Below are 25681 nucleotides of genomic sequence, written 5' to 3' on the forward strand. Positions count from 1 at the left end.
GAAAATCTTCACACACACACAATAGAAAATATGTTGTTCTGCTCTAGAAAATCTGTCACATTTGATTGTTTATTTAACTCAACATGGAAGCTATGTTTTTACCCAAACAGATGACTCGTGACTGCAAAGCAGTATAAAAATTGTTTCCCGTATATGATTGAAAAAGTGAATTGAAGCCATTTCAGCTCACAGGCACCGGCCACATTTCACTCCATCCACACTTCTGCCCTGCCGGCTCTCTGCCATCTGGCTGTGATAGACCCGTGAGTCCACAGTGGGCTAATGGTCGGAGAACCCTGGCATGGGAAAGGGCCTGGCAAAAGCTTCAACACGGTGGCGCAGATCTGCGATGCGAGCCACCGTTTCTGGGTCCTGAAGAAGGAAGTTCTTGAAGTCCTGGAGCTTTCCTGCAAACAACAACAGAAAAGAGAAATGCTCAGATGTTTATTCTTAGCTTCCTCTGTTTCACTACCACTGGGCATTTTGTCTTCTCTCATGCAGCAATTTTAAAGACCGTGCACTATATTTGACTTTATAAATTCACTAATGCTATTACAGTTAATAATGAACAGTTTCAAACTGTGCTTTGGTAAAAAGAGTTTAAACATGTTTTAGGCATCCCCTGAGCTACAGATTAATCTGCCCCCCTCCTCACAGCAGGCTCACCTGTCTTTTTCTTGACATCCAAGGCAATCTTGAAACCCTCATCCATGAACTCGACAACTTGCACAAAGTCAGCTTCTTTGAACTGTCTCGAGGTCAGGGCTGGAGCACCTGACAGAGAAGAACACATCACTCAGGTTGAAATAGACTATGAACTATATACTTCCTTTTGTACTTTTCCAGTTTTACGTTTTTTAAATTCTTGTTCTTGCTTTTTTTCTGCTAATTTTGCCATATAGTTTTTAAAAATTGTATAGACTTGGAGCTTCTTAAAAGGTCAGTAATTAATCTATACAGATTCGACTACACAAATACTAATGGCTGCCACAGTGCAGGACAAAAGAGAAAGTAATAAGTGCAGTGCATTGGATTACAGGTACGAAATATTGCCTTAAGATAATGCTAAAAATGAGGGAGTGTAGATGAGAAGCTCTTGAACTTCCTGAAAGATGATTAAAAAGCCAAACAAGTTTAATTAATCATGAACAGCTCAGTGCTTGTGGCTTAATTTGTGGCTGACTAATTTCCATATGCAGAACTACATTTTTAAAAAAGCAACACAGATTAATTGAAGAAGGTGGTGAATGTAAAATAAATCTGACAAAAAAAACTTTATAACATTGCTGGACAACTGATCGGTTTCTTTTAACATTCAAAATGAATATACAGGGAAGCGCATGGTTTCACAACACCCCTGGTGTGTGTTCGGCCAAACACAGTGTGATGTGAAGCTGCTTCTTACCTAGTCTGAGGCCACCAGGCGCCAGGGCGCTCTTGTCTCCAGGGCAGGTAGTCTTATTGGTGGAGATTGACGCAAGCTCAAGTAACCTCTCAGTCCGAGCCCCGTCAACACCCCTGGGCCGCAGGTCCACGAGGACCAGGTGGGTGTCGGTCCCACCTGGAATTTTTAATGAGGACAGAAGCATGTTGTTTTGTAGACACACAAACCTCGCTGTGAAGCATTTGATCACAGCACCTTGTCACACCAATGTATGAAACACAGATATTAGATTTAGCTTAAGAAGGAGTACTGCTTGACATTTTCTCCTCTTTTATGTGCTTATCTGATTCATGCTATTTATACATTTCACAACGCTGAAACCAAAAAAGCCAAATTAGATTTTGTTCATTTAATAAGATTTAAGTGTGAAGGAGACAAATAGATCATTTATTTAGATCCCCGTTAGCTTCCACAAGAGTAAATGCACATGTTCCTGGAATACAGGCCGTCAAAATGCACTTTTTTAAGCAGGACACGTAAAAGTCTAACCAATAATAGTGACAACCACCAAAGGTATTATAAATATCTTTATTCTAGACATAATAAACCAAAAAACCCACAATAATCCGAGCTGCTGGATGACTGTGTGAGGCAGTTTTTTGTTTTCCTTTTGTTTTCTTTCTTTTTTTTAAGTGAGGACTCACTAAATTGCTGATTTTGGGACATGAGTGGATAATTATGTGTTCAGAGTATCAATGGAAGTACCTGATAATGTTGCTTTCTTTAAAAACATGGATAAGTCATTACACAACCTGTCAGCTAGTTTACCTTGCCTGGGCTGCAGGATTTGCTCATTAGTTCACAAATTTGTTGGTTATGGACAAGATGACTTTTATACTGATGCTTTTTTATCTTGGTGCTCCTTACATCAACTATACAAAGGCAGCTCTCCACAGCACTTCATTTAATAGTTAAACATTATGAAAATCTATCAGAGTAGCCCATGTGCAACTGTGTGTAATTCTACTACTCTGGAATTATCATTTACAAGTTCATAATGTACAGAGTTCAATTTTCAAGATGGCTGACCATTAAAATAGAGAACTCTACAACATAAATCTCAAAAATCACCCCCAAAGAGAATGACAGTGAGGAGATTAATGGGATAGAGTAAATCACAGGCCAAGCGTGTTCTGGACTGCGTTTTCTTTTTTCTGCTTGTTTGTTTTCTTAAGCACACATTATGTCTGAAGATTGCTGCTAATTAGACAACATTTAGGAACTGACAGCATTATTTATAACCTGTGGTGGAACAAGAACATTTTAGGCCTCTTCCCACTTTGGTAATGACGCTCTTCATTAGCTGAGACTATGGAAGGTAGTTGTACAGTGTACCTCCTAGTAATTAGATCGTATGAACTTATTCTAGCTTTGTACTGAGAAAATGCAACTGGGAGATGTTAACTAATTAGATTCCACTTCCAGTTTACAAAGGTTTTAAGAGTCATCCAAACGTTATAAGATACGATATTATTAGTCTCTGTGATAGTTTGTCACCTGAAGGGAACTTAATCAGGAAAGTCAGACAGGAATTGTCTTTAACAGTTGAAACTAAGTCAACCAACATTTGTATAGGGTTTGTAAAAGCACTGAATTTGTGTTTTACTGGTACGGTCTTTCACTCTTTCCAGTTATTTGGCTAAAACATTTACTAAGGGATTAAAGAAGGGTGTATGTACACACTGCAGAGTAAGCACAGGACAAGTCTGTATTTTTAGAGTATCAATTGAAGGCTATACATCAAAAAACAGCTGAGGCCAGCGTATTGGATTCAGTACAAGATTCAAGCATTTGCTCACAACCGCAAAGTGACCACTTTCATCTGATTTTATTTTCTTGACTGACAAGGCAGGCGCAGCGACATTAGCCTATTTGCACATCATGAATTTAAATGGATTTGTGCTTTTTTTCTTGCTGTGTAATTTGCATTTTGTTACAGGACATTTTATGTGAATTTTCAGTGTTAAATGCTCTGTGCTGAGTCTGTGACTTGGAAAATAAAGAATTGAGTAAATACACACTAGATTACCTGATACCAGAGTGTAGCCTTTGCTGAGAAGAGCTGCAGCCATAGCCTTGGCATTCTTTAGCACCTGGTCAACATACTCCTTAAACAGGGGAGACTGTGCCTGGACACACAGAACCAAAACCATACAGTAAGTTTATCATTTGGCTATCAAAAATAGATACAGACATCAAGAAACTGTATGATGTAACTGCATCATGTCTAGAGTTTTATTAACAAAAACTAATGTTATATGCATCTTGTGACAGAACAGATTACTTCCCCTCTGCTGACTGAAGTTTATGCAACATGTTCTTAAGGTTGTGCAGACCTGTCTGAGTGCCACTGCTACAGCACCAATGGCATGGTTATGAGGTCCACCCTGCAGGGAGGGGAAGACGGAAAAGTTGACCCTGTCCTCGAGGTCGTACATGATTTCCTTTCCCTTTTTGTCAACTGAGCGAACACCCTTCCGATAGAAGATGAGACCAGCCCTGGACAGAACAGAATCTTTTACTGATGAAGCACTTTTACTATTCTCTAAAAACCAAACCAGGTTTGCTTCTCAGTAATTTGATTTTTGTTCCCACCCGTGTCTCTTACAGTTTGACCTTACCTTGCTCCACGGAGGGACTTGTGCGTGGTGGAGGTGACCAGGTCAGCATGTTCAAAGGGCGAGGGGATGGCTTTGGCTGCCACCAGGCCACTAATATGAGCCATGTCAGCAAGCAGGTAGGCATTGATGTTGGTGCACAGCTGGAAGAAAAAGAGGCAGGATGAGGAAACAGTTATAAAATTAAGACCAACATGTATACACATGTGGCAGGAAAGTTCCAGTTTTTTTCAATACAAGATCAATATGACAAAGACCAAAGAATTGATTGTGGACTTTATGAGGATCAGGAAACATGTGACCCCTGTTTCAATACTGGAGGTCGATGTGATAATTGTGGAGAACTATAAATACCTGAGAGTACACACCGACAATAAACTGGATTGGGTTAAAAACACCACTGCGCTCTACAAGAAGGGCCAGAGTCGTCTGTATTTTCTGAGGCGGCTGACGTCTTTGAAGATCTGTCAGAAATGCTCAGAATTTTCTATGTCTGTTGTGGCTGCTGCCATCCTCTGTGCTGTTGCATGGTGGGGCAGCAGGTTGAGGGTCGCAGATGCCAACAAATTCAATAAACTGATCTGAAAGGACAATAATGTTGTGGGGATGGAGCTGGACTCCCTTAAGGTGGTGTCGGAGAGCCGAATTTTGTTGAAAGTAAGGACAATGCTGGGCAATACCTCCCGCCCACTCATCTGTGCTGACCAGTCACAGGAGCAGTGTTAAGTGAGAGACTAAGATCACCCAAATGCACCACTGAAAGACACAGGGAATCAGTCTCACTTTACAACTCCTCCATCTAATACACAGTGCAATAGTTATACCCTTAATATTTGCACACCCTCTACTGTGAAAATAACAAAAATAACAAAGTTTTACCTAATAAAGTTTCACCTACTAACCGGAAGGTTGGTGGTTCGATCCCAGGTCTGCTCCAGTTGGGCAAGATACTAACCTCCATGTTTTCTACGATCAGAGTATGAATACTCCATTGGTGTATGAATGCGTGTGTGAATGTTACAAAGGAAGCACTTAGTAACTCGAAATTTAAACGCAAATTAATAGTAGGTTGGTCCTGTCAGAGAAGAGTGTTTTTTAGATGTGATATCAAAGGACCATGAGAGCACCATGATAGCAAAAACAATGTATGTGCCACTATGAAATATGACAGAAATATGTTGGGCTCTGTTCTAAATTTTTCGGACTCAGTGAAACACTTCTGAACTGCAGGAGAGGGAACCAAAGCTTTGGTACTGCCCTTGCATCTACTGCACATGTAGAGGCAATCTGCGCATGCCAAATACTGTATGCATTGGCTTTGGAAATAAACAAACATTCATTGCAGTAATGATCATAGTTATGCACGGTTGCTTTGGCAGTAGTTAAAGCAAAAAGTTGCCTGCCGTTAATACTTGTACCTCACATGTGTCTGACTCCTTTTATAATACTGCACTGTGAAATGGACACTCCGAATGCAACAACAGATACAGTGCTGGTCCCCCAAAAGGTTTCCAACCTTTCAGTTACTAAATCAATGTAATAGTCAATTTTAAATTTAAACAAGCTCTTGATTCGTGCCAGGTAAGTAAATCCCAAAAAGTTGATTCTGTTCATCTGGATGTAGCGTTTTCAGTGAGAGAAACATTAATCACTCATCCAAGGAGTCAATTGGATGAGTGATGAGCTATAACAGAAACAACAAAAACTGATTATGAAGTAGGAAAACCTTAAATTTATGGAATTCACATAGTAGTATATGCCCCGTTTTTGGGAAGGCACCATGAGATTGCTTTGTCTGTTCATATTCCCAAAGACCAGGCCCAAACAGCTGATAAGTTACACACCCACGCACATCTATGAAGTTAAAACTGGTCCAATTATTTCGTTTGAAACAACGTTCAAACACAGCCAATGTCCAAAGAACAACTTTGAAACACCTTCATAAAAGAAAACTAGGAGAAGATCTGGCATGTCTTATGCGAAATGTAGAGAAATTATGGGGCACTCAAGACTCTTGCACAATATAAGAGTTTAAAGAGTCTAAAGAATAAATCAAAATATTAAATTTCAACCTAACAAATAAAATGAAGGACATGCTCAAAAATCAAACCGAGGTCTGTAGAAGTAACGACCCAGCAAACAACAGGCTAAATAAAAAATAAAGTTCTACCAGTCTCAGAAATAACCTTCACATGCGGTTTGGTATCTATGAAGAAGCTTGTGTGCTTGTATTATTTTCTGTATTGAATTTTCTTTTTAATTTGATCTATTTATTACACTGAAAAAAGTCTAACATGCAGTCATTCATTCAATCTAATAAGTGCCATTCAAAACAGAATAAAATCATTGATTTGATTGTGAAACCCTTTCTTTTTGCATTTTAAAATACCACTTTTGATTTGGATGAAACTAAATATCTGTACAAAGGACACAACGCAAAGTCTTTGATTTCTCTCAAAACATATATTTCTTTTCATGTTGAACAGATAATATCTTTAATTTGAGTCAAAGTGATTTGCACTTGAACACGCCCACCAGAAATAGACCGGGACCCATTTTTATTCTGCATGGCTGCTGGAAACATCATGTCACATCTTTGATTAATTTCATCTGAAAATAAACGTAAGTAAAGCCAAGTGTGTTACAAAAGCTTTTATAATTTGTATTGCCAAAATTGCAGAAAATAACCCCATTTAAGCTGGGTCGACAGCCACCCCTAATTTTTGCATGATTGTAGCTGCTAGCTATAAGCTAGCTAGCTATCCTGCGCAACGTTAGAACTGGTTACCAGAAACCGACCATCACAGTCGGGAATACAAGTTAGTATACTGGTAAAAAAACGGCTTTTTGCCTAACTAGCTAGCGTTACCACGATGCATCGGTGGTGGATAAAGCTAGCTAGCATAAGTTCATAGTTCATAACATTCATAGTATAACTCCGTGCTCCGCTTCGTTTGAATTTTTCTGGTGAGCTCGCGGTTTCTAGACACAAGCTTGTGTTTGTGCGCGCACGTTTGTCTCTCTTCATATAAATATCTGTGTGTTATGTGTGTGTACACCGAGCGCAAAAGATAATTATTAATGTGCATGATTTAGAGACAGAAATAACATGCCAGCATATAAGATCAATGACATAAGACTAATTCCTTCAATTGACTTTCAGGCGCGGCTCGGAAAAATGTGCATTTTCTGAAGAAATTGTAATTTTAACAGCAAAAAATTGACCCTATGCCAAACTTAGTCGCTAATGGCTGGTCTGTAGACTGTTTGGTATGTCATGTTACGTATTTCTTGGTTTTTCTATGTAATGTGTTTTATAGAGAAGTAACATTATTCTTTTTTTTCTGTATGCTTTCAGAACCACAGATCGCTCCATCCATTCCATGGCTGAAGCATACATTTTCATTTAATCTGAACAGGTATCATTTTGCATTTACACTACACATCCTTTTTAAACATTTCATAATAATCTAGACTCTCCCTCATTATCCTCTCATTCACCTTGCTGATGTGTTGAGGACTTGATAAAAGAATACATGGTATGTCCATATCTGTTCTGTCTCTACATGAGATGCAGTCTCTTGATGTAAATTTGACAACTCTGCTATTAAATGCAGTGATTAATGTAGGACAGCAACGATTAATCAACTCATCAAGTTAATATCTTAGGGTTCTGTATTGTTTTCTTTTTTTTTTCTTGGGCTTTGTGGAACATTTATGAAAATGTTCCACCATTGATTTAATTTAATGATTATGCAATTCACAATCTGATTAGTCAAATAATTGTTCTAATAGTCTGTGACCAAACAACTATCAAAATAGTAGTTTATTATGGTCAAAGATTTATCAGGTGTGCCAGACTTCAGTTCTTCACTTGTACATTTTGTTCCATATTTTACCTCAAGATATCCCAGAAAGATGAAGCTGAGGAAGAGCTGCAGAGTACCACCATGGCACTATTCGTCTTCAGGGACAACTCAAGCCTCCTACATCAGCCTCGAGACATCGGGATAATCATTGATGGTGTGGAAGTCCTGAATGAGTTGCCTTCTGTGGCAGCTGGAGTGGCAATGGTCTTTGGACTCTGTTATGCTCTTAATATGGAATATCCACGAGGATTCAGGTTCACCTTTGAGGCTCTTCAAAAGATTATGATGGAGCTTGACTTTAACAAGATGACCTCTAAGATTCGCAAACTTAATTGTGAACTTAACACTGCACAGTAGTGTGTTTGCATGCATGTGTGCATGTGTATGTGCACATGCATGTGCATGTGTGCTTGGTTATTTTGCTTGGTTGGCCTGCAGTGGTATTCTACATTCAAAATTTATAAGAACACCCATTTGAAAGGGAGATTTAAGTTGATTTCATTGATACATGTGTAGATTTTTTTTTTTTTTTTTTTACATTGTACAGGCACAGTGCACATAAACATTTTTGAGTACTTGCAAATTGGTTTAAAAAGAGTTTTTATAATGGTTTTATGCCAGTTTTAGACAGGTTGCAGGTTTTATACTGGTTTTCAAAAGATTGCAGGTTTTATAAAACAAACATTTCTCTAATCATTTCTGCCGTAGCACTAAATCTGTATATTACTAATCCTCTCTATTGATTATAGTTAAAATGGTTTGGAACAATAAATAATTTTGAAATAATTGGTTGGCCAACTGTCTTGTTTTTTATAGGAAATGCAGAGCATTTTTGAACTGAAATAAAATGAAATGTAAAAAATATAGTTGGATATATGTAAATCAATTACCTGGCTTCAACACAAACATATTAGTTCATGTTAATTTGGTTCGATGTGAATACATTAGGTTGGTTAAATTTCAATATATTAGCTTGGTTCAATAATTAAAATATGGTTCTATGTAAAAAAATCAATTTGGATCAATGCAAAATTTAACATTTCAGTCAAGTCTAGTAATATTGTTTATATCAACATAAAAGTATCAGGTCATATCAAGTGACTCAATTTGGATTCTATAAAGCCAAATATTTTGGATGTGACAACTGGACATCATTTTTTTTAATTTGAATAGGGTTATTCTTTTTACAGTGTAGATTAGATTGAAATGGATGAGTGAAGAACTGCTTACTGAAAACAGTTTTGGCGATTTGCTGTGTAAAATGTCTGAATGGTCGAACTGACTGTAAAGTTTCATCCATGGATTTTACATTTTTTAAAATTGAACTTTTTATACTTTAATGGGTGAAATGTTTAAAACAAAAACTAACATAAAATGTGAAATTCCATTCAGTTTTATTTATACAGCCCAAATTAAACCAGTGGCCTCAATGCACACAAATCTATTTAATACTTCAATTTCTTGTCTCCATTTATTTATTTATACTATTTGTGCTTTATGTGTTCTAGTTCTAATGTACATATTAACCGGCATCTGTTTGTGGACAGCAGAGACAGAATTTCATTGTACAGAGAAATGCTTACTTTGTACACGACAATAAACGCTTTGAATCTTGAATGTTTATATTATTAGGCAAAGACCCTACAATAATACTGAGAAAATCATCTATAGCTAACTATCCAAGTCCTTTTTTAAGACAATTTCCTTAAGCATTAATAAAGTATCCTGAATCGGGTGCAGTTCCCTGTGCTTCACAAAGACTTTAAATTAAAATCACTGAGCCTCCAGGATTAGCCTGAAAACTATGAGGTGAAAATACCTTCTCTTTTCCATCTGGATTAGATTTGCAGTGTAAGGTTTTTGGCCTTTCTTAGACACTGTCCCCTGCTTTAAGGTGACACAGTCCTGAGTTCAGAAAAAAAGTTCAAAAGAGAGCCGAAGCTATGATGTCCCATCTGGACAAGCCTCTGTTCCACTAGCTTCTGTTACTTAGTGAAATCTTACTTAGCATTTCTTTCATGGGCCTTTTTTTTTTTGGGGGGGGGGGTCTTCCTGGGGTTTACTTTTTATGTTTTGGAACAAATCAGTGCTCACCATGTTTAAAAATTGTAAACACTTATGATTTGCTCTTATGATAAGCTCACTGCAGCTCCTTTCAATTAATATTTTTAAATTCCTACTGATCTCTGCCATCTGTAAAGTTCTCTGCTCACAGTGCTCAGTTGGACTTTACTGCAGACATATTAAATATGACCCCTAAACTCACCGTGGACTCTGCCAGGCGGTTATGTCTTTTCCAAAAATAAGTGATTTAATGAAGACACCCAAGCCCTGATAAAGCTCAAACTTAGCACTTCAGCTTTAGTGAGTTTTTGACACTGCTCAAATATAGATAAATTACATTGTGTATGCATATAAAATGTTTTTCAGATACAATGTCTTGGCACTACATTTACATTTACCCCCCCACAGTTAAGATTTGAGAACTAACTCCATCTGTTAACGGTACCCATGTTCTCTAAGGAAAGACATTTCAAATGAGAGCTGGTGTAATTACATCCTTCAGCAGTCTTCAGAGGCCTGAAATATTATAACGCAATTCAATAAATCCTTGCTGTCTCTTGCCAGCATTTATTGAAAAAGGCACAAACAATAAATAGCTCGCTAACATGCAAATGACTCGCTGGCGAATGATCAGAGCAGTAAACAATCTTTTTAGTGCTCCAATTAATATGCATTATCGTGACAATCTCTCTTCCTCTCATATCTGAACTGGATCTGCACGTTTATTAGATTAAAAGGAAAGAGGGTAAAGAACACAAGAGGGTGAAGCGCGGCAGTTGATGAATACCGATAGTAAAAGAAAAAAAAAAAAAACACACAAAAAGTGAACAACTCTACAATCTAGGTAGCTCACCCCCGCCTAAAATGTGAAGTCTGCCTAACAGATTCGGCCATAAAACAGAGAACAGTTGCACAGAGACATGCCAGGGGGAAAATATGGCCCCTCTTCAGGCCTAGTGGCAAAGTAGTTATGGTGCTTAATAAAAACACAGCTCTGTAATGGTGGGACACTCCATCTGATGGTACTAGCTAAAGTGGAGCTCTGCAAAAAAGGGAAACAGTCATGGAGTGAATGAAGTGAATCAGCGGGTGGGTATAACAAAACAGATAAAGGGGCCTCTTGTGCACCGTCAAAGAGAACAGTGAAGTGTGTGGTTAAAAGTTGCTACTGAGTACTTGTGACTCAGTGTGAGTTGAGTAGTCAACAGAAGAAGAAAGCAGCTGTGTGTAAAGTGTGTAATGACCCTGAAATTAGTGTGTTTGGAAAATGTTGAAGCTTCAAAGTGAATGCTCTTTATTTAGAGCAGACGAGTCTCCATTTCTGTCGGACGAAATTAGCAAAGACACGGTTTGAAGTAATGCTGGCGAGATGTGACCTGTCGGTATGGGAAGCTGGTGTGTTTGGCATTACAATGCAAAGAACGGAAAAAGACGGGGTGAACATGGGGTGAGCTGTGAATGCAGAGAGTTCTCCGTGCACCTTCTTGATGCGGGCATAGTCAATGAGCCGGGCATAGGCACTGGTGCCAGCGATGATGAGCTTGGGCCGGAACAGCTTGGCCGTCATCTCCATCTGGTCGTAGTCTATAAGTCCTGTTGCAATCTGCAGAAAGGGAGACAGATTGAGGAAACAGAGAAGATAAAGGAAGAGTGTGAAAGAATAAAGAGAAAGTGGAAGAAGAATGTGAGAATATTAGAGGGAATGTAAGGGTCAGGAGAAAAAAGGAATATGTAAAGATCAAAAAACTGTCAGATATCTGAGTATCAAGAGCAAACATATCTACACGGAAGAGAGATTTTTTCCATTTGAAGCTCATTCGAAGCAGCTGTATTTGAAGTACTTTGGCTACCTTAAAAGGGGAAGGAATTTATCTAAAGGAGGCATTTATACCTATCATATCATGGAAGAAGATGGAGCAATTGCAGTAATGCACCCCTACTTATCCTAATTTAACCATTCAGGGACCTGCTATGCTGGTGCAATGAACCTGAACAGATTCAGGTTGGTTTCGAGACTCTCTCTGCCCCCTTTTATTAAAATGAACAATGTAAGAAACACATTAGACAATCCATTTTTTCCAGTAAATGCAATTTGAAGTCACATGAAATGGAGCCAGGCTCACCCTGTCCAGTGACCGATATGTCTGATGCCTCATAGTGAAGTTTTGCCCCTCTAGTCCACCTTTAAGCGTCAGAAAAGAGAAGCAGTGAAAGACACCAGAATGCAGCCGAAAAACAAAGTGAGGGACAAAAACAATGGTGAATAAGGCAGACAGAGACACGAAAAAGAAGAGAGAAAAGGAGGAAGGAAAGCTTTATTTAGACAGCCTGATAATCTCCCATCTCCAGAGCACATCTATGGATGCCCCCTCACTCCATCAACCTGCTCATTGTGAAGACAGAGCCAGTAGTGCTGGCCAGCTTGTCGATTTCCCATTATCTTTCTCACAGAGGGGTCCTGCTTGCCCATACATCAGCAGGTCTGGACACACAGACTCTCATGACCATCCATCAGCTGCTACCAATACTGCAACTATGACCCCAGAAATAAAATATTCTACACTAAATATAGTCGAGTGATCAAAACTTTATGTTAATTTTAAAAAATCACTTGTTAAATCTGATGCAACCTAACTTAACAGATGCTGGTGCAGGTGGAAAATACTTTGAATGTGTTACAAGTATAGCAGTAAGACTACATGGTCGCCGTATATTGACTATAAACTTGCGAACTGCCCTGTGTCAGCAAACAGCTGCCAGCAAGTGTCTGTTGCGTTTAAGTTTTGTGAAGTTAGACACTAAATCCCTAGCCACACTGCCTCATGTCTTCCCTCTGGGGCAGGGAAACAAACAGGATTTTCTAAAAGGCTATTATTGTCTTTACATTTCTTGCTGTTGTTTTGTGTTTCTTTCAATGAATAAGTTAATGATTTTAAACAAAAAGAGTAACACTGTAAAAAGATTCAAATATAGTTTAGTTATCCCAGGTGTTCACATTTGATGAACACAAGCTGACCAACACTGTCAGCATAACTGCCAATATTATGACAGCAATCTAAGACATGGCTTATTGCTCAGTATACATTTACTGTAATGTGGCAGTAGTCATTATTACATTATTATTTTTAAGTTTAAATTCTATTATAAGAAGAACTAGCAAAAAAGCTGCGTGTGTCGGCCTTGTGCAATGTGTTTACATCTAACTCTAACATACTGAAAGCTTGACTGTCTTAACATTTGCTGGCTTATTGGCTTTTGGAAGACTTCTCACACTGACATTCGTAAGACATCAAAAATACATCAGTATATCTCCCAGTTTTCATACTCTACCTCCAAAAAGCGAATCGTACTACACTGGTATAAATAGTAGGGCTGTGCGATATGATCAAAATGTCATATCCCGATATGACATTTCTTATCCCAATAACAATATATATCACAAAATAGTGCATTTTCTGTAAATTCTGTGAATCTCGGGGAACTCGACTTGTGTGAAGCGTTTTCAGCTGGGCGTCGTGTACCTGGAGTCGAGTGTTTTGACTGATGCATTAAACTATACATTTTTAGACATAACTTGTACTGGCTGTCATTTTCTTTGTATTTATTACACGGTGTGCTGTGGGGAAAAGCCTGTTCTAATGTTTGAGTCTAAGGTGTATTTTGAACACCTGATGGCTCTTTTTTGCTTCTCATCCGTTAACTCTCTCCATACTCGTTCACGTGATTCTTGCGTAGGTGGTTGAAGAGGTTTGCCTGCTCTGTGTTTTCTGGTCCGTGTCAGACTTTTCATAACCAAATCCTGTCCATGCTACAGAGGTAGCCCCTCGTTTAGGAATAAGGTCCTCGATTTGTTTTGACTGGTCCTTCTGTTTGGAGCTACCTGGTTCTGCCTCATCTTCACTGGCCATGTTGGCATTCTCTGTGCCCGCATCCACGTGGTGACTGTAAGCACCATTTATAGTTACCTTGTGTTTTTATTTCAGGTAATTTGTTTGACGCATATTCTGAAATTTGATGTTTGAGAATAATGTATATCATTTCAGTGTATTTTGAAAAGTTGAGCTTTATTGTGAAAGGTTTATGTAGAAAATAAACAAGCAGACGGCGGAACCACACAATGATTTTACCGTTGCTAATGAAAGTACGTGTAAAAACAGTCGCTTGTCCGTCCATAGTGTGGTTATTTTAAATCGCCACTACAGTGACCATCAAAACGATGAAAAAATATTGCCGTAAACAGTTTATTTTGCGACACCACAAAACAAACGATAGCATAATATGAAACGATGTTTTCATATCCGATATGTATATTCATATCATCCCATATGTATCATCCTATCAAACAGCCCTAATCAACAGGTGTCAGTAGATATTAGTAGAAGGTTTTTCTACTTACATTTAGCTTGTAAGGCATTGTCTCAAAGTAGATTGAGGTTGCAGAGATTCTTTTCACATCAGACATGTAGCCGTGAGACAGACTGGAGTGAGAAAAAACAATATATACATAAAGAATAAAACATGGAAGTTCAAAGACTCTGTTTGTAAACCTTTTCACAAAATTTTATTCAATATGAATATCAGATTTGTAGGAAACTAAAACAGGGCAGTAACACACTACAGTTGACCAACAACTTGGGTGGCTTTAAAAGTGTGTGGATGAAGAAAAAACAGGACCAACAATGAAAATAAAGCAACAGTGAATACTAACTGTCCACCATCAGATACGTCCAGGCCCATGATACGATCGTGGGGATTGAGTACAGCGGTGAAAGTGGCAAAGTTGGCAGGAGAGCCAGAGTACAGTTCGACGTTGATGCCCCACAGAGCTGGATCCAGGTCAAAGGCCTCCAGAGCTCGCTTCTGACAGAGCAGCTCAATTTGGTCAACCACTCCTCCTCCACCATGAGACCTGTAATGGAAAATTTGTTTCAATTCATCTAATGTCCGTGTACTATTGGTATGTCATTGTGACTTCCTGGTACAAAGACGAGTGCTTGAGGATGGGAAAAGAACTAAGTGCAAGCTGAGTTCACATGCATGACATGCGATGTTCCCTCTAAGCTGCGCACGTGCGCAATTGCGCACTGCTGACACGGTCTCTGTGCACAGAAAATCTTCGTTGCGCACAAAAAAAATCTAACCTGAATTGAAATTAAAATTAAAATTTCAACAATTCTGTTTTGCAGTGTTAGTCAGTGAGTGACTGGCTGCTCCTGTATGGGATTAGAACGATGCCACCTTATCCCATAGTCCAGCCAATGATGCGATTCACATTCGTATATACGCAGCTAATCAACGTGGTTGACAGGCTATGACAGCGTCCTTGTGTGCCGACACCGGTGTTTTAGCTGGCAAAGCGGCGTGGCTGATGTGGAGTGAAGCCACGTTAATGACAACGTGTACAACCATTGGAGATGTGAGCAGGACAGACGGAACAACTGACGGGAAAAGTGTGGACTTTATACCAGTTTTTAAATTGTGTTGATCGGCCACGTAAAACCAGAGTTATGATAAAAATATATGAAATGCTTGGTTTTCTTCCTGAATACTATTGTTGTTTATATTTACTGCGGGAAGAAACGTTCTATAAGAAAAAACGCTCTGCCTGTGAGCAAAAACAAAACCAAAAACACCCCCACCCTTTCCTATTGGTCGAAAAAAGTACAGCCTGCAGGCTGATGTTCTCCTTTATCTCATAGTGGAAAGAAATAATTTTTGGAGTGGCACTCCAAAAATATTTGTATTGCATTAAATTTGATGCAGAACAGCTGATTGTTCTGTAAATAGTTTGAAATGTTTATTAAAAAAAAACGCCTTGGCTGCATTTAAAAAAAATAGCTGCAAAAAACTTTGTTTGCCAAACTGAGATACTTTTTTTAAAAAGTAACTATATAATTAATTGTCCAACATTGGTCATTATATACTGTATTTTGCAGTCAGAGAGTTACAGGACTCTCTCCCAGACCACAGACTCATAATACAAGTCAGAGCTTTATAAAAAAAAAGAAAAAAGAAGAAAGATATGTTTTCAAAATTGGAATTCAAGTTATTTTTACTCCCAATAGTGTTAACAAACTACACAGGTCAATGACTACATTTTTGTTTTACATTTTCATTGTAAGTGGGCTAAAGCAGTTAATTAAAAGTAGTCTAACATAAATATAAATGCTGTAATTTGATTATCTTAATAAACCATGTAACTTGGATGGATTCAATGCTGGTGGGACCACAGTGCACACGTCTGATGTCGCTCACAGTGGTCCAAGGGACCGCTCAGGGAGTTTGTGTGTTCGCTCAGACACATGGAAAATTAGAGGGAACATTGATGACATGCTTTATCTGTATTCACTATGTCGTTGGTCCCTTAAACCAGGGATAGTTCATTTCTGGCCAGCAGAACAATGCCGTGAACACAACGGACAAGCCAGTGTGGTGAACTGCTGTTAACTGCATTCCATGCAAATACAAAATGAAATTATCATTCATCAGATTAGCTATACCAGTCTGTTCAGTCCATTAAATCTATTTTTGTTACAGCCAGCCCCTGATGGGAACTGCCTATATAGCCAACAGCAATCACCAGCTACTTGCCATCTATTTGTCTGTTGCTAGGGATTGAGCAGGTAGGACATATTGGTAAAAACCAACACTATGACAGGTATACATTATGGACACAAATGTTCTCCATAGTCTAGAGTCATCAGTACAAGCAAACCCTCTAAGTAAAGCACTAATTTTGCATTGTCATTTGGTACATCGCTGTAAAACTGTTTAGACTACGGCCCCTTTAACATATTTTCACACATTTTCCACAAACAGTAAATTTAGTCAAGAAAGATCTACACCAACCTAGACCCAAAACTTCCACAGCAGATGTGAGGCATCTCTGGTGAAAATCAAACCTTTTCAGTGGAATTACAGATGAAGGTGCAACAGATGGCTACTTTACAAACCACTCATTCAATGAGATCATCCTTTTGTTACATTACATTAAAAGTGGGAGAAAAAAACAACAGATGAGTGGGATGTCGGGAGGGAAAAAAACAAAAATTAAAAACACAGTCAGTGGGAGAGAGATTTGTGGTAGGATTGTATTCCAGGAATCAAAGGCATCAAATGAGATGAATTTCAAAACATGTCATCTTTCTGGTTGCTGCTGATAAATGCGACTTATCTGAAGGAAATAACAGAACTAAACTGAAAATAGAAAACATGCAACTATCAGCCCGGCACTAAATTCTTCAAATATAACCCCTCAGGAATTTTCTTTGGAAAGGCAGAGGCTGTGGATTATGTACCTGGTAAGAAATTACTATCATGGGTAAACAAGACTACACAGTATAGATCGGTGTGTGTTTGTGCACGTCTGTAACAAATATCCTCAAGCACATAATATTAATAGTGAAAACAAACAGAGGTGTGGCTGAATAAAAACGTACTTTATGACAGGGTTGCGTGAATATTTGTTGGTAAGACAGGAGCCGAGAACTTCCTGAGCTGCTCGGCTGCAGAAATTCTGCAATGAGAACACACAGGCGGACACACACAGATCAATGGCACGAGTAGACAGAAGGGACAAGGACAGCAAATTAAAGTCTGTTAAGTGATAGTGAGAAATCCCCCTCCGGCAAGAGGCAATCATTACAGTATTGAACCTCTGGACTTCCATAGACTAACACTCTGCACTTTCCAATGATTATCCCCTTGCAGCTGGAGGATACAAGATAATGCAATAAATGTTTCTACACATGCTGAATTACATCAGGATCGTTGAGACGCACTGAGAAACAAATTTTAGTCATTATTGTTAGAGGAAAAAAAGCATACTGTTTCCTTTGTATCTTTTCAGTTTGCTCAAGATGAAATTTATTGGCTGGACTCATTGACTGATGATGTTAGTAGATGCATTCCTTTGCCTTTTTTTAAATCTGCAATTACTGCAATACAGTAGAGCTTGACCAAAATCTTAAAATCTGAGTGATGCAGCCCCGACTGTGTAACATGTCTCTCTTGTATATCGTCACACTGGTCAGTAACAGCATCTGACATAAAATGAACACAGACAAATAAAGTCTGAATGCTGCCTCTCTGAGTGGGGTGGTGGTTGTGGTGTGTTGTTATGCAAATGCTTCACCTGTGAGCCAAGAGGAGATCAAGGCAGATAACAGCTCCAGTAACAGCTTTCTACTGCATCCGTCTGTCATGCCAACTACTGTGCATATATTAGAAAGGAAACGCATTTGCTTCTTAGTGTCAGTGTGTGTGTGTGTGTGTGTGTGTGTGCAAAACTGTACGTCTTCTCATCGGAGGAATGTCTGTCTGAGCTGTACTGTGATGTGACTTGCAGAGTGAGCTGGGGAGGAGGCAGAATGAAGACATCAGCTTTATCTCACACTAGAGTGGTCAGGCTTTGTGTTGAGAGGGGGCTGACATACTCCACTGAACTGTGGCGAAGAAGGAACAGGAGGAGAGAGAAGGAACAGCAGAAGATAAAACCTTGTCTGCTCTTCTGAATAGTAAAATTTTTCATTTCACACCATCCAGCCTTGGAATGAAAACAAAGAGCTGCCCAAATCTTTCTGATAACTGAGCTAGTCTCGCTCACAACAAGCAGAGTTTCTTGTAAGTGTTTTTACTATTAAAGAAGTTGAGTTTGAATGACTTCCAGCCTACTGTGTACAGTTCCTCAGTGAGTGAATAATGAATTAACAGGAAGCTTGATATGAATTTATTCCTGTCAGAGATCATGACATCAGTTTATGAGCTGTATGTGTGAGACAAAAGTTCAGTTTTAGAAGCCTCAAAGGCCAATGGAAATATTTAAAACAGGACATTTGGAGGTATACAACATTAATGCAGACAGCAAGAGGATTCAAGAATAAATAACTTGGCAGAGTGTGAATTTCAAATGCTATACCCACGATCATGTGTTGGATTTGGTGTGCACATCTATCACAAGACCTCAAAGGCTTTTCCCTCACTTTTCCAGCCAGCAGTAACATGTAGAATAACTATAATAAATATCCCAAAGTCGGCGCATTCATTCATTAATGAGAGGGGATTAGTTATTCTCAGACAGTTGCACTGCTAACATGTCAGGGAGAGGCTATCAGCTCTCTGAGACACCGAATAACTGCTTACATTGACCATCTTTGCTTAAAAAAAGAAAGACAATTGAATCAATACAAAAAAGTGGAACGAGTGTCTGACTGACTAAACCCTTTTAAAAATACGTTTTTTTTAAACAAGTGAGTCTGTCGCCTTACAACTCCGTGACAACAGTTTTAAAGGACTGTGAAAAATTCAAGCGCCTATTCTCAACTGAGTGTTTTAAGGTGGTAATCATTAGTTATATATTTCAAATAACCATCCGCTTCAATCAAAATGACGAGAGGAAACAAAACCATTTATAGATTAACATAAAAGGTGTGCGCTGACGTATTCTGACTTTCAATGTAGGTTTCTATATAGATTTACTAGCAAGTTGCACCAGTTCAAACTGGGTTTTAGTATAAACAAAAATTCTTTCATATTTACAAAGAGATTACAGTGTGTAAGAGATGGGAACTCAGAGATTTTTGCAACTGACCCTGCTGCATTTACATTTCTGAGAGTTCCTTTCTCAGAGAACAAACTGATTTACTAATGTTTGCCACATGCAATTTACTGCCAGTTGCGCTGATGTTGAATGATATTTTTTCACACTTGATATTTAAACAAACTCATGTCTATGATTGGAAAACTAACTGCAACCACAAGCGAAATTTGGAGATTGCGCTCACATGCTATTTTGCGCCACTTAATCTGGCTCCTAGTACCTCAGATGCAATGAGCTCCAAACCACGGCACTGCCTGTCCTTCTCCTTCTGCAGCAGATTCCACATCTCGGGGTCATCCTGAGCCAGGCTCTCCTGACCCGTCCAAGGACGATCTTCATCCGCTGCACGGGTGGCAGCGTGAGACTGGTGGGCACGTGCACTGAGACAAACAGGGACTCGCTGGCACAGCGGCTGTGGGTGGAAGACGAGTTGGGAATATGAGGAAAGAAAATACAGAAAGGAAAAGGTTTGATTTAGAGTTTGTCAGCTTTACACAGATATCGCAGTTACAGTAGAAATGTTTTCTAAAACGGTGTCATTGCACCAAACTGGGTCATGAGTTGCCAGAGTGTGAGAGTGTGCGTGTGTGTGTCCATCATCCTGCAGCTAACAGATGGTTGTATTGGATTTCCAGGTACAACTATTGTATATTTCCCACCTAATCATGTCGTTCTCTTTGTAGTCTGCTGAAAGCTTATCATCTCAAAGTTGAGAAATCAAATTAGTTTGACTTGGTAGCCACAGATCATGGTGCAGTTAAAGTCCCTGTCATCTCCTAAAGTTGCTGAATTTTCATGGACATTTGTCAGTTTTTGGTCACCATGCTGCTGCTAGCTGTCCTATTACAAAGAACATCAATTCTCTAGTCTTTATTTGATCATTTCATATATTTAAAGTGTGATTCTAATTTGTCCTGTACAAAAAGGAGACATTTGCCTCCTTTCAACTACTGCGCTTCCCTTACACTCTAATGCAGCCTGGTATAATTAGAAGCTGGCGTGTTTTCGTGATATCAATAATCAGCATGGTTGTTCAATTATGCCTCTATCAGCACTTCTATAAACTGGGACCGACTTTTACAGCCTCAGTGTACCAGAAGGAGGCATATAGAGAACAGATTCAGCACTTCCTGCTTATCTAATCTGGACTGGGGCTGGCGAGTTCTTCCTCTGCTGCAATGCTTGATCGTGTGAGAGTGCAGACTCCATACAATTTTCACTGGCTCTTTTCTAAAGTGAATCCTGATCCCACTTTTCTTTGTTAGTATGACACACCACCGACACGGTGCTTGGACCATCAGAAAACCTCTGAATACACACAAAAAAAGGTTTGTGTTCTATTTAAGTGGATTCCCATTATAACTCTCAATCAAAAAAGAAGCACTGTGTGGGAGAGCTGTAAGGTTAAATAAAATGTTGACAGGTTGATTGCACTCAAAACAAATTGGCTCATTCTCTTCATTTAATCAGCAATATGATGATGATGACTCTGTGCTGAGATCAATCGCCCCACTACAAACCTATAGTTATCATCTGTACAGGTGTGCTGGGGCGTGAGGGACAGCCTCCTTTTAATAGCGCCATTAAAAAGCAATTAACACAATACTTAGGACTCTTTAAGGACACCCATATGAAAAACGTGTAATTATGCTTATTCCATGCAGTGTGAATTAAGTTTGGCTTTTTACTCATTTGAAATGACTTTATAATATTTACCAGTGTTGTTTTTCACAGGCTTTAAGATATATGTATATTCTCATTCTAAATAATCTCTACAACATAAAGAGGTCTAGCTATAGTATAATTCAATACACTCTTTAAAAAATAAAATAAAATACCCTAAAGATAGTTTATCACCTTCATTGTGGTTGTCTACTTCTTCCTCTGCTCCCCAGTGTGGCAAAAGAGACAACGGTGACACGCCAGGGGAGCCAACTGGCACACTAATGACTGATTTCTAATAGTCTCTACCCTGGCCTTCTGTCACCAGTAGCATTTATGATGGTGGAGATTTCCCTCCCCAGGATCCTGGAAAAGACAGGGCCTGGGAGACAGGTCGAGCTGCCTCTGAGGACACATTTCTCGCCAAAAAAAAATCACACGGGTCATTAAACCTTGACGGGAACTGTCCTTTGCTGTCTCTTTTTTGACTGTGGCACACCAACGCCAGGAAACGCAGTGGCAGAAAAAACCCAAACTGAGTGGCTACAAGGTTACTGAAGACTGAAAAACAGACAAGGCTGCCTCTCCTTTCTCCTCTTCACCTTCATCCTTTCCCCGCACTATCCTGTCACCCTACGCCGCTAAGCACTCTCAACCAAGTAACATTTGTGTGGCATTTTTGTTAGTTCCTCTTGTCATCGATGTGAATTTCACAGTGTCCAAATGGGAAAGCTCTGAGCTTAAACAGCCAAAAGACAGGTTACTCCCTGTTGTGTTTCTTTCTGTTTCCCTGCTTCATTTCTCAGCCTTGATCATTATGGGAGATTAATTAATAAACACAAAACAAACTGATCCAAGAGAAGCGAGAGCCAAGATACAAGCACCAAATATGTCACAGCGGGACTATTTTTAGGCGACAGATTACGCTGTCGTTTGAAGGTGAACTTGATGAAAACTCTGCTGTGAGAAAAGGGGCGGGATAGGCCGCGTCAACCTGGGTGCTGAGCACAAAATAATTACAGAGTCACAGATGCACTACATCTGCGTGACAATGATAAGGTAATTGTTGGCATTCTGCCTTCCCTGTCAAACATCTGTGCTCAAAGTACAATTGCGAAACAGAAGAAAAGGGAAGGAAGAAAATCATTTCATTAATCCTACTTCTGTATTGTTTTTGCCCGTTTCCTGAAGCAGCTCCTGAGGAGAGTCAATTTTACAGATGACTGCTGTCCATCAGCAGCTATACCAAACAACAATCAACCCAGAAAAACACACACTAACACACACACACACACACATGGGATTAGAGTGGTGAAAGTAGGTTGCAACGATTCGATTATAAAAAAAAAAATCCTCAACGCAAATTTTTTGCCCTGGGTTTTCCAACAAAAAACTGATAACACAACAGTAGCAGTGAAGATGACGCTGTTGTAGTTTAATGTAGAGTTTGTCCACACACACACACACACACGTCGAAGAACAAAGAGGCGGAGCCGTACTGAGAAGCAGAACCCGATACTGTAATCACCATTAAAAGCATTTCTGTTAAAAACCCGGGGAGGATTCCTGCATCGAACAACCTGTTTTACAGGATCCAGTATGTTGAAAAAAAGTTTTTGTAGCTGCTCCTATCCACCGCAGCAAAAAACTGCAAGACATTATTGACAATGTTGGTCACTAATAACCAGAGAAGTCTGGGACCAACAGACTTAAAAACTCCTTTGTCCCACACGCCATTAAACTCTTTAACTCCTCGCTGGAGGGGAGGCAGAGGGGAAACAGGAGGACAAAGGGGGCGGGGACAACTAAGCAGTAGTTTTTGCACAAACCAAACACTAAATAAGAACTGATCACTGTGCGCACGATCTGATATCCTTGTGTTGGTGTTGGAATAACTATCTATCTATCTATCCATCCCATTTTTCTATTGCAGTGATATACTCAGCGAACAGGGGTGAGTTTAAAGGAGGGCATGGGATGTACTAGATCATATTTATTTCAAAGCTTTAGTAACATTACTTTGCTTTTATATTGATTAAATTATATTAATATTTAAAAATATAAAAATAAAACCTTTTTTCAACCCGCAGGCCAGTAAAAATATACATAAGCTAGCAGAAGTCACTGACCCAGTGCTGTTTGACGCTGAATAATTATAAACATGAATTATTAAAATCTACACCATCAGAATGTCTGCTTTCCGCAGCAGGAAAAGTTGCATCGAAGCATAGTGCAAACCTCAGACAATGCTGATTTCCTCACTTCATTCCAGCTACAGCTTGTTCCTCTAAAGGCTTAACACCACACCTTCTCCTTTATTCATTACAACATTTAATAACTCAGACACACCAGACTGCCTAAAACTAAATCTGAGCCCTGGCTGAACGACATGACCCAAGCTGTCAGGCGCGACTGCCGTCGAGCTGAGCGCAAGTGGAAAAAGGACAAACTACAAGTGTCATTCCAGATGCTGAAGGACTGTTGGCGTCAATATCAAAGAACTGTAAAAGATGCCAAAAGAAAACACTTATCTGACATTATTTTGTCAAACTGTCACAACCCGCGTGTTTTATTTAAAACTATTAACTCTGTTCTTAATGCACCATATACTGACTGTATCGAGCCCTCATCAGAAGCCTGTGAAAATTTTTTACACTTTTTTATTGAGAAGGTCTCCTCCACAAGGGCTCAAATCTCTCCTTGTGCTCATGACCTCTCAGTCTCTGTTTCCTGCTCTGCTGTCTTTGACAGGTTTGAGCCTGTGACTCTGTCCTTTTTAAAGGAGACTGTTGGTCATCTTAAGCCTACAGGGTCTCCAAATGATGCTGTCCCTCCTCGACTTTTAAAAGAGGTGTTACCTACAGTTGGTCCTTTGGTTCTTGAACTGGTAAACCATAGTCTGATGTCAGGTGTTGTCCCTAAAGATTTTAAACATGCAGTAGTCAAACCCCTGATTAAAAAACCTTGCAAATTAGCTGGCCTATCTCCAAACTACCTTTTCTTTCCAAAATTCTTGAAAAGGTAGTTTACAGCCAAATAATGACCTTCCTGGAAAAGCAAAATGTGTTAGAGGTTTTCCAATCTGGTTTTAAACCCTTTCATAGCACTGAATCAGCCCTTTTAAAAGTTTTTAATGACATATTTTTAGCGACTGATGCTGGGGACTGTGTTGTTCTTGTGCTTTTAGATTTGACAGCTGTGTTTGATACCGTGGATTATGCCATTTTATTCTCTCATTTGGAGCACTGGGTGGGCATTAGGGGCACAGCACTGGAGTGGTTCAGGTCCTACTTGGCGGGGCGAACTTTTTGTGTCAGCCTCGGTGACTATGTGTCGTCCTCCGCTCCCCTCTTGTGTGGTGTCCCACAGGGCTCAGTTCTAGGCCCCCTCCTCTTCTCTTTATATCTGCTTCCTCTTGGTTCTGTACTGAGAAAGCACGGCATTGCTTTCCACTTTTATGCTGATGACTGTCAGATCTATGTCCCTCTAAAGAAAAAAGACAGATACCTTACACAGCCATTACTTCAGTGTCTCGATGACATTAAGGCTTGGATGTCTAAAATTCAATGATAAAAAGGTGATGGTTTTTGGTAGCCCCACTGAGACCCCCAATGTGTATGTAGATTCCCTGGCCCAGTATGTTAAGCCAACTGTCACAAACCTGGGGGTCAAAGTGGACTGTGATCTGAAGTTTAACAATCAAATTAAGGCAGTGGTAAAATCTAGCTTCTTTCAGCTGGCAAAAATAAAGCCAATTCTTTCACGGCAGCACTTTGAGACAGTGATCCACACCTTTGTTAGCACTCGGCTGGATTACTGTAATGCACTTTATATTGGGGTCAGTGCATCATATATTAGTAATCTACAGAGGGTGCAAAATGCCGCAGCTCGTCTTTTAACTGGCACTCGAAAGTTTGAGCACATTTCCCCTGTTTTAGCTTCACTTCACTGGCTGCCCATTTCTTTTAGGATTCATTTTTAAATTCTTTTATTTACTTTTAAAGCTCTCAATGGCCTAGCTCCATCTTATCTCCATGAGCTGCTACAGCCTTATACACCCACCCGCTCTCTCAGGTCAGCTGATCAGCTGCTCCTGAAGATACCCAGGACTGGGCGTAAACTTAGAGGAGATCGTGCTTTTGCTGGAGCAGCTCCAAAACTGTGGAACGAGCTTCCTTTAGAGATTAGACAGGCCACTTCTTTATCTGTTTTTAAGTCACTCTTGAAAACCCACCTCTTTACCTTGGCCTTTGACACCACGTGAGATGTTGGTTTTTATTTTTATTTTAGTTGTTTTTAGGTGATTCGATGCTGTTTTATCTTGTTTTGGTTTTAACATAGGGCTGTTTTAATTGTATGTTTTCTGTTTTATTTATTTATTTTGCTGTTTTCCGTTATTCTATTGTTTTAACTTATTTTCTATACA

The 25681-nt window shown here is 39.4% G+C and overlaps 1 protein-coding gene across 1 annotated transcript in view; it reads right to left on the reverse strand.

Moving 5' to 3' along the window:
* Positions 1-204: 204 nt before the first annotated feature.
* Positions 205-25681, reverse strand: part of shmt2 (serine hydroxymethyltransferase 2 (mitochondrial)) — a 31017-nt gene continuing 5540 nt past the window's right edge. The window contains exons 2-12 of the mRNA XM_085354693.1: positions 19814-20005; positions 17435-17511; positions 14704-14904; positions 14392-14473; positions 11476-11598; positions 4066-4205; positions 3781-3943; positions 3474-3573; positions 1406-1561; positions 667-774; positions 205-407 (exon numbers count right to left, since the gene is read on the reverse strand). Of these exons, the coding sequence (XP_085210819.1) occupies positions 280-407; positions 667-774; positions 1406-1561; positions 3474-3573; positions 3781-3943; positions 4066-4205; positions 11476-11598; positions 14392-14473; positions 14704-14904; positions 17435-17511; positions 19814-20005 (1470 nt within the window). The 3' untranslated portion in view covers positions 205-279. The remainder of the gene's footprint in view (positions 408-666; positions 775-1405; positions 1562-3473; positions 3574-3780; positions 3944-4065; positions 4206-11475; positions 11599-14391; positions 14474-14703; positions 14905-17434; positions 17512-19813; positions 20006-25681) is intronic.

The sequence above is a fragment of the Diplotaxodon limnothrissa genome, linkage group LG5 (assembly GCF_057381915.1).
Source record: "Diplotaxodon limnothrissa isolate DT_005_m linkage group LG5, D_limnothrissa_male_GT1.1, whole genome shotgun sequence".
NCBI lineage: Eukaryota > Metazoa > Chordata > Actinopteri > Cichliformes > Cichlidae > Diplotaxodon > Diplotaxodon limnothrissa.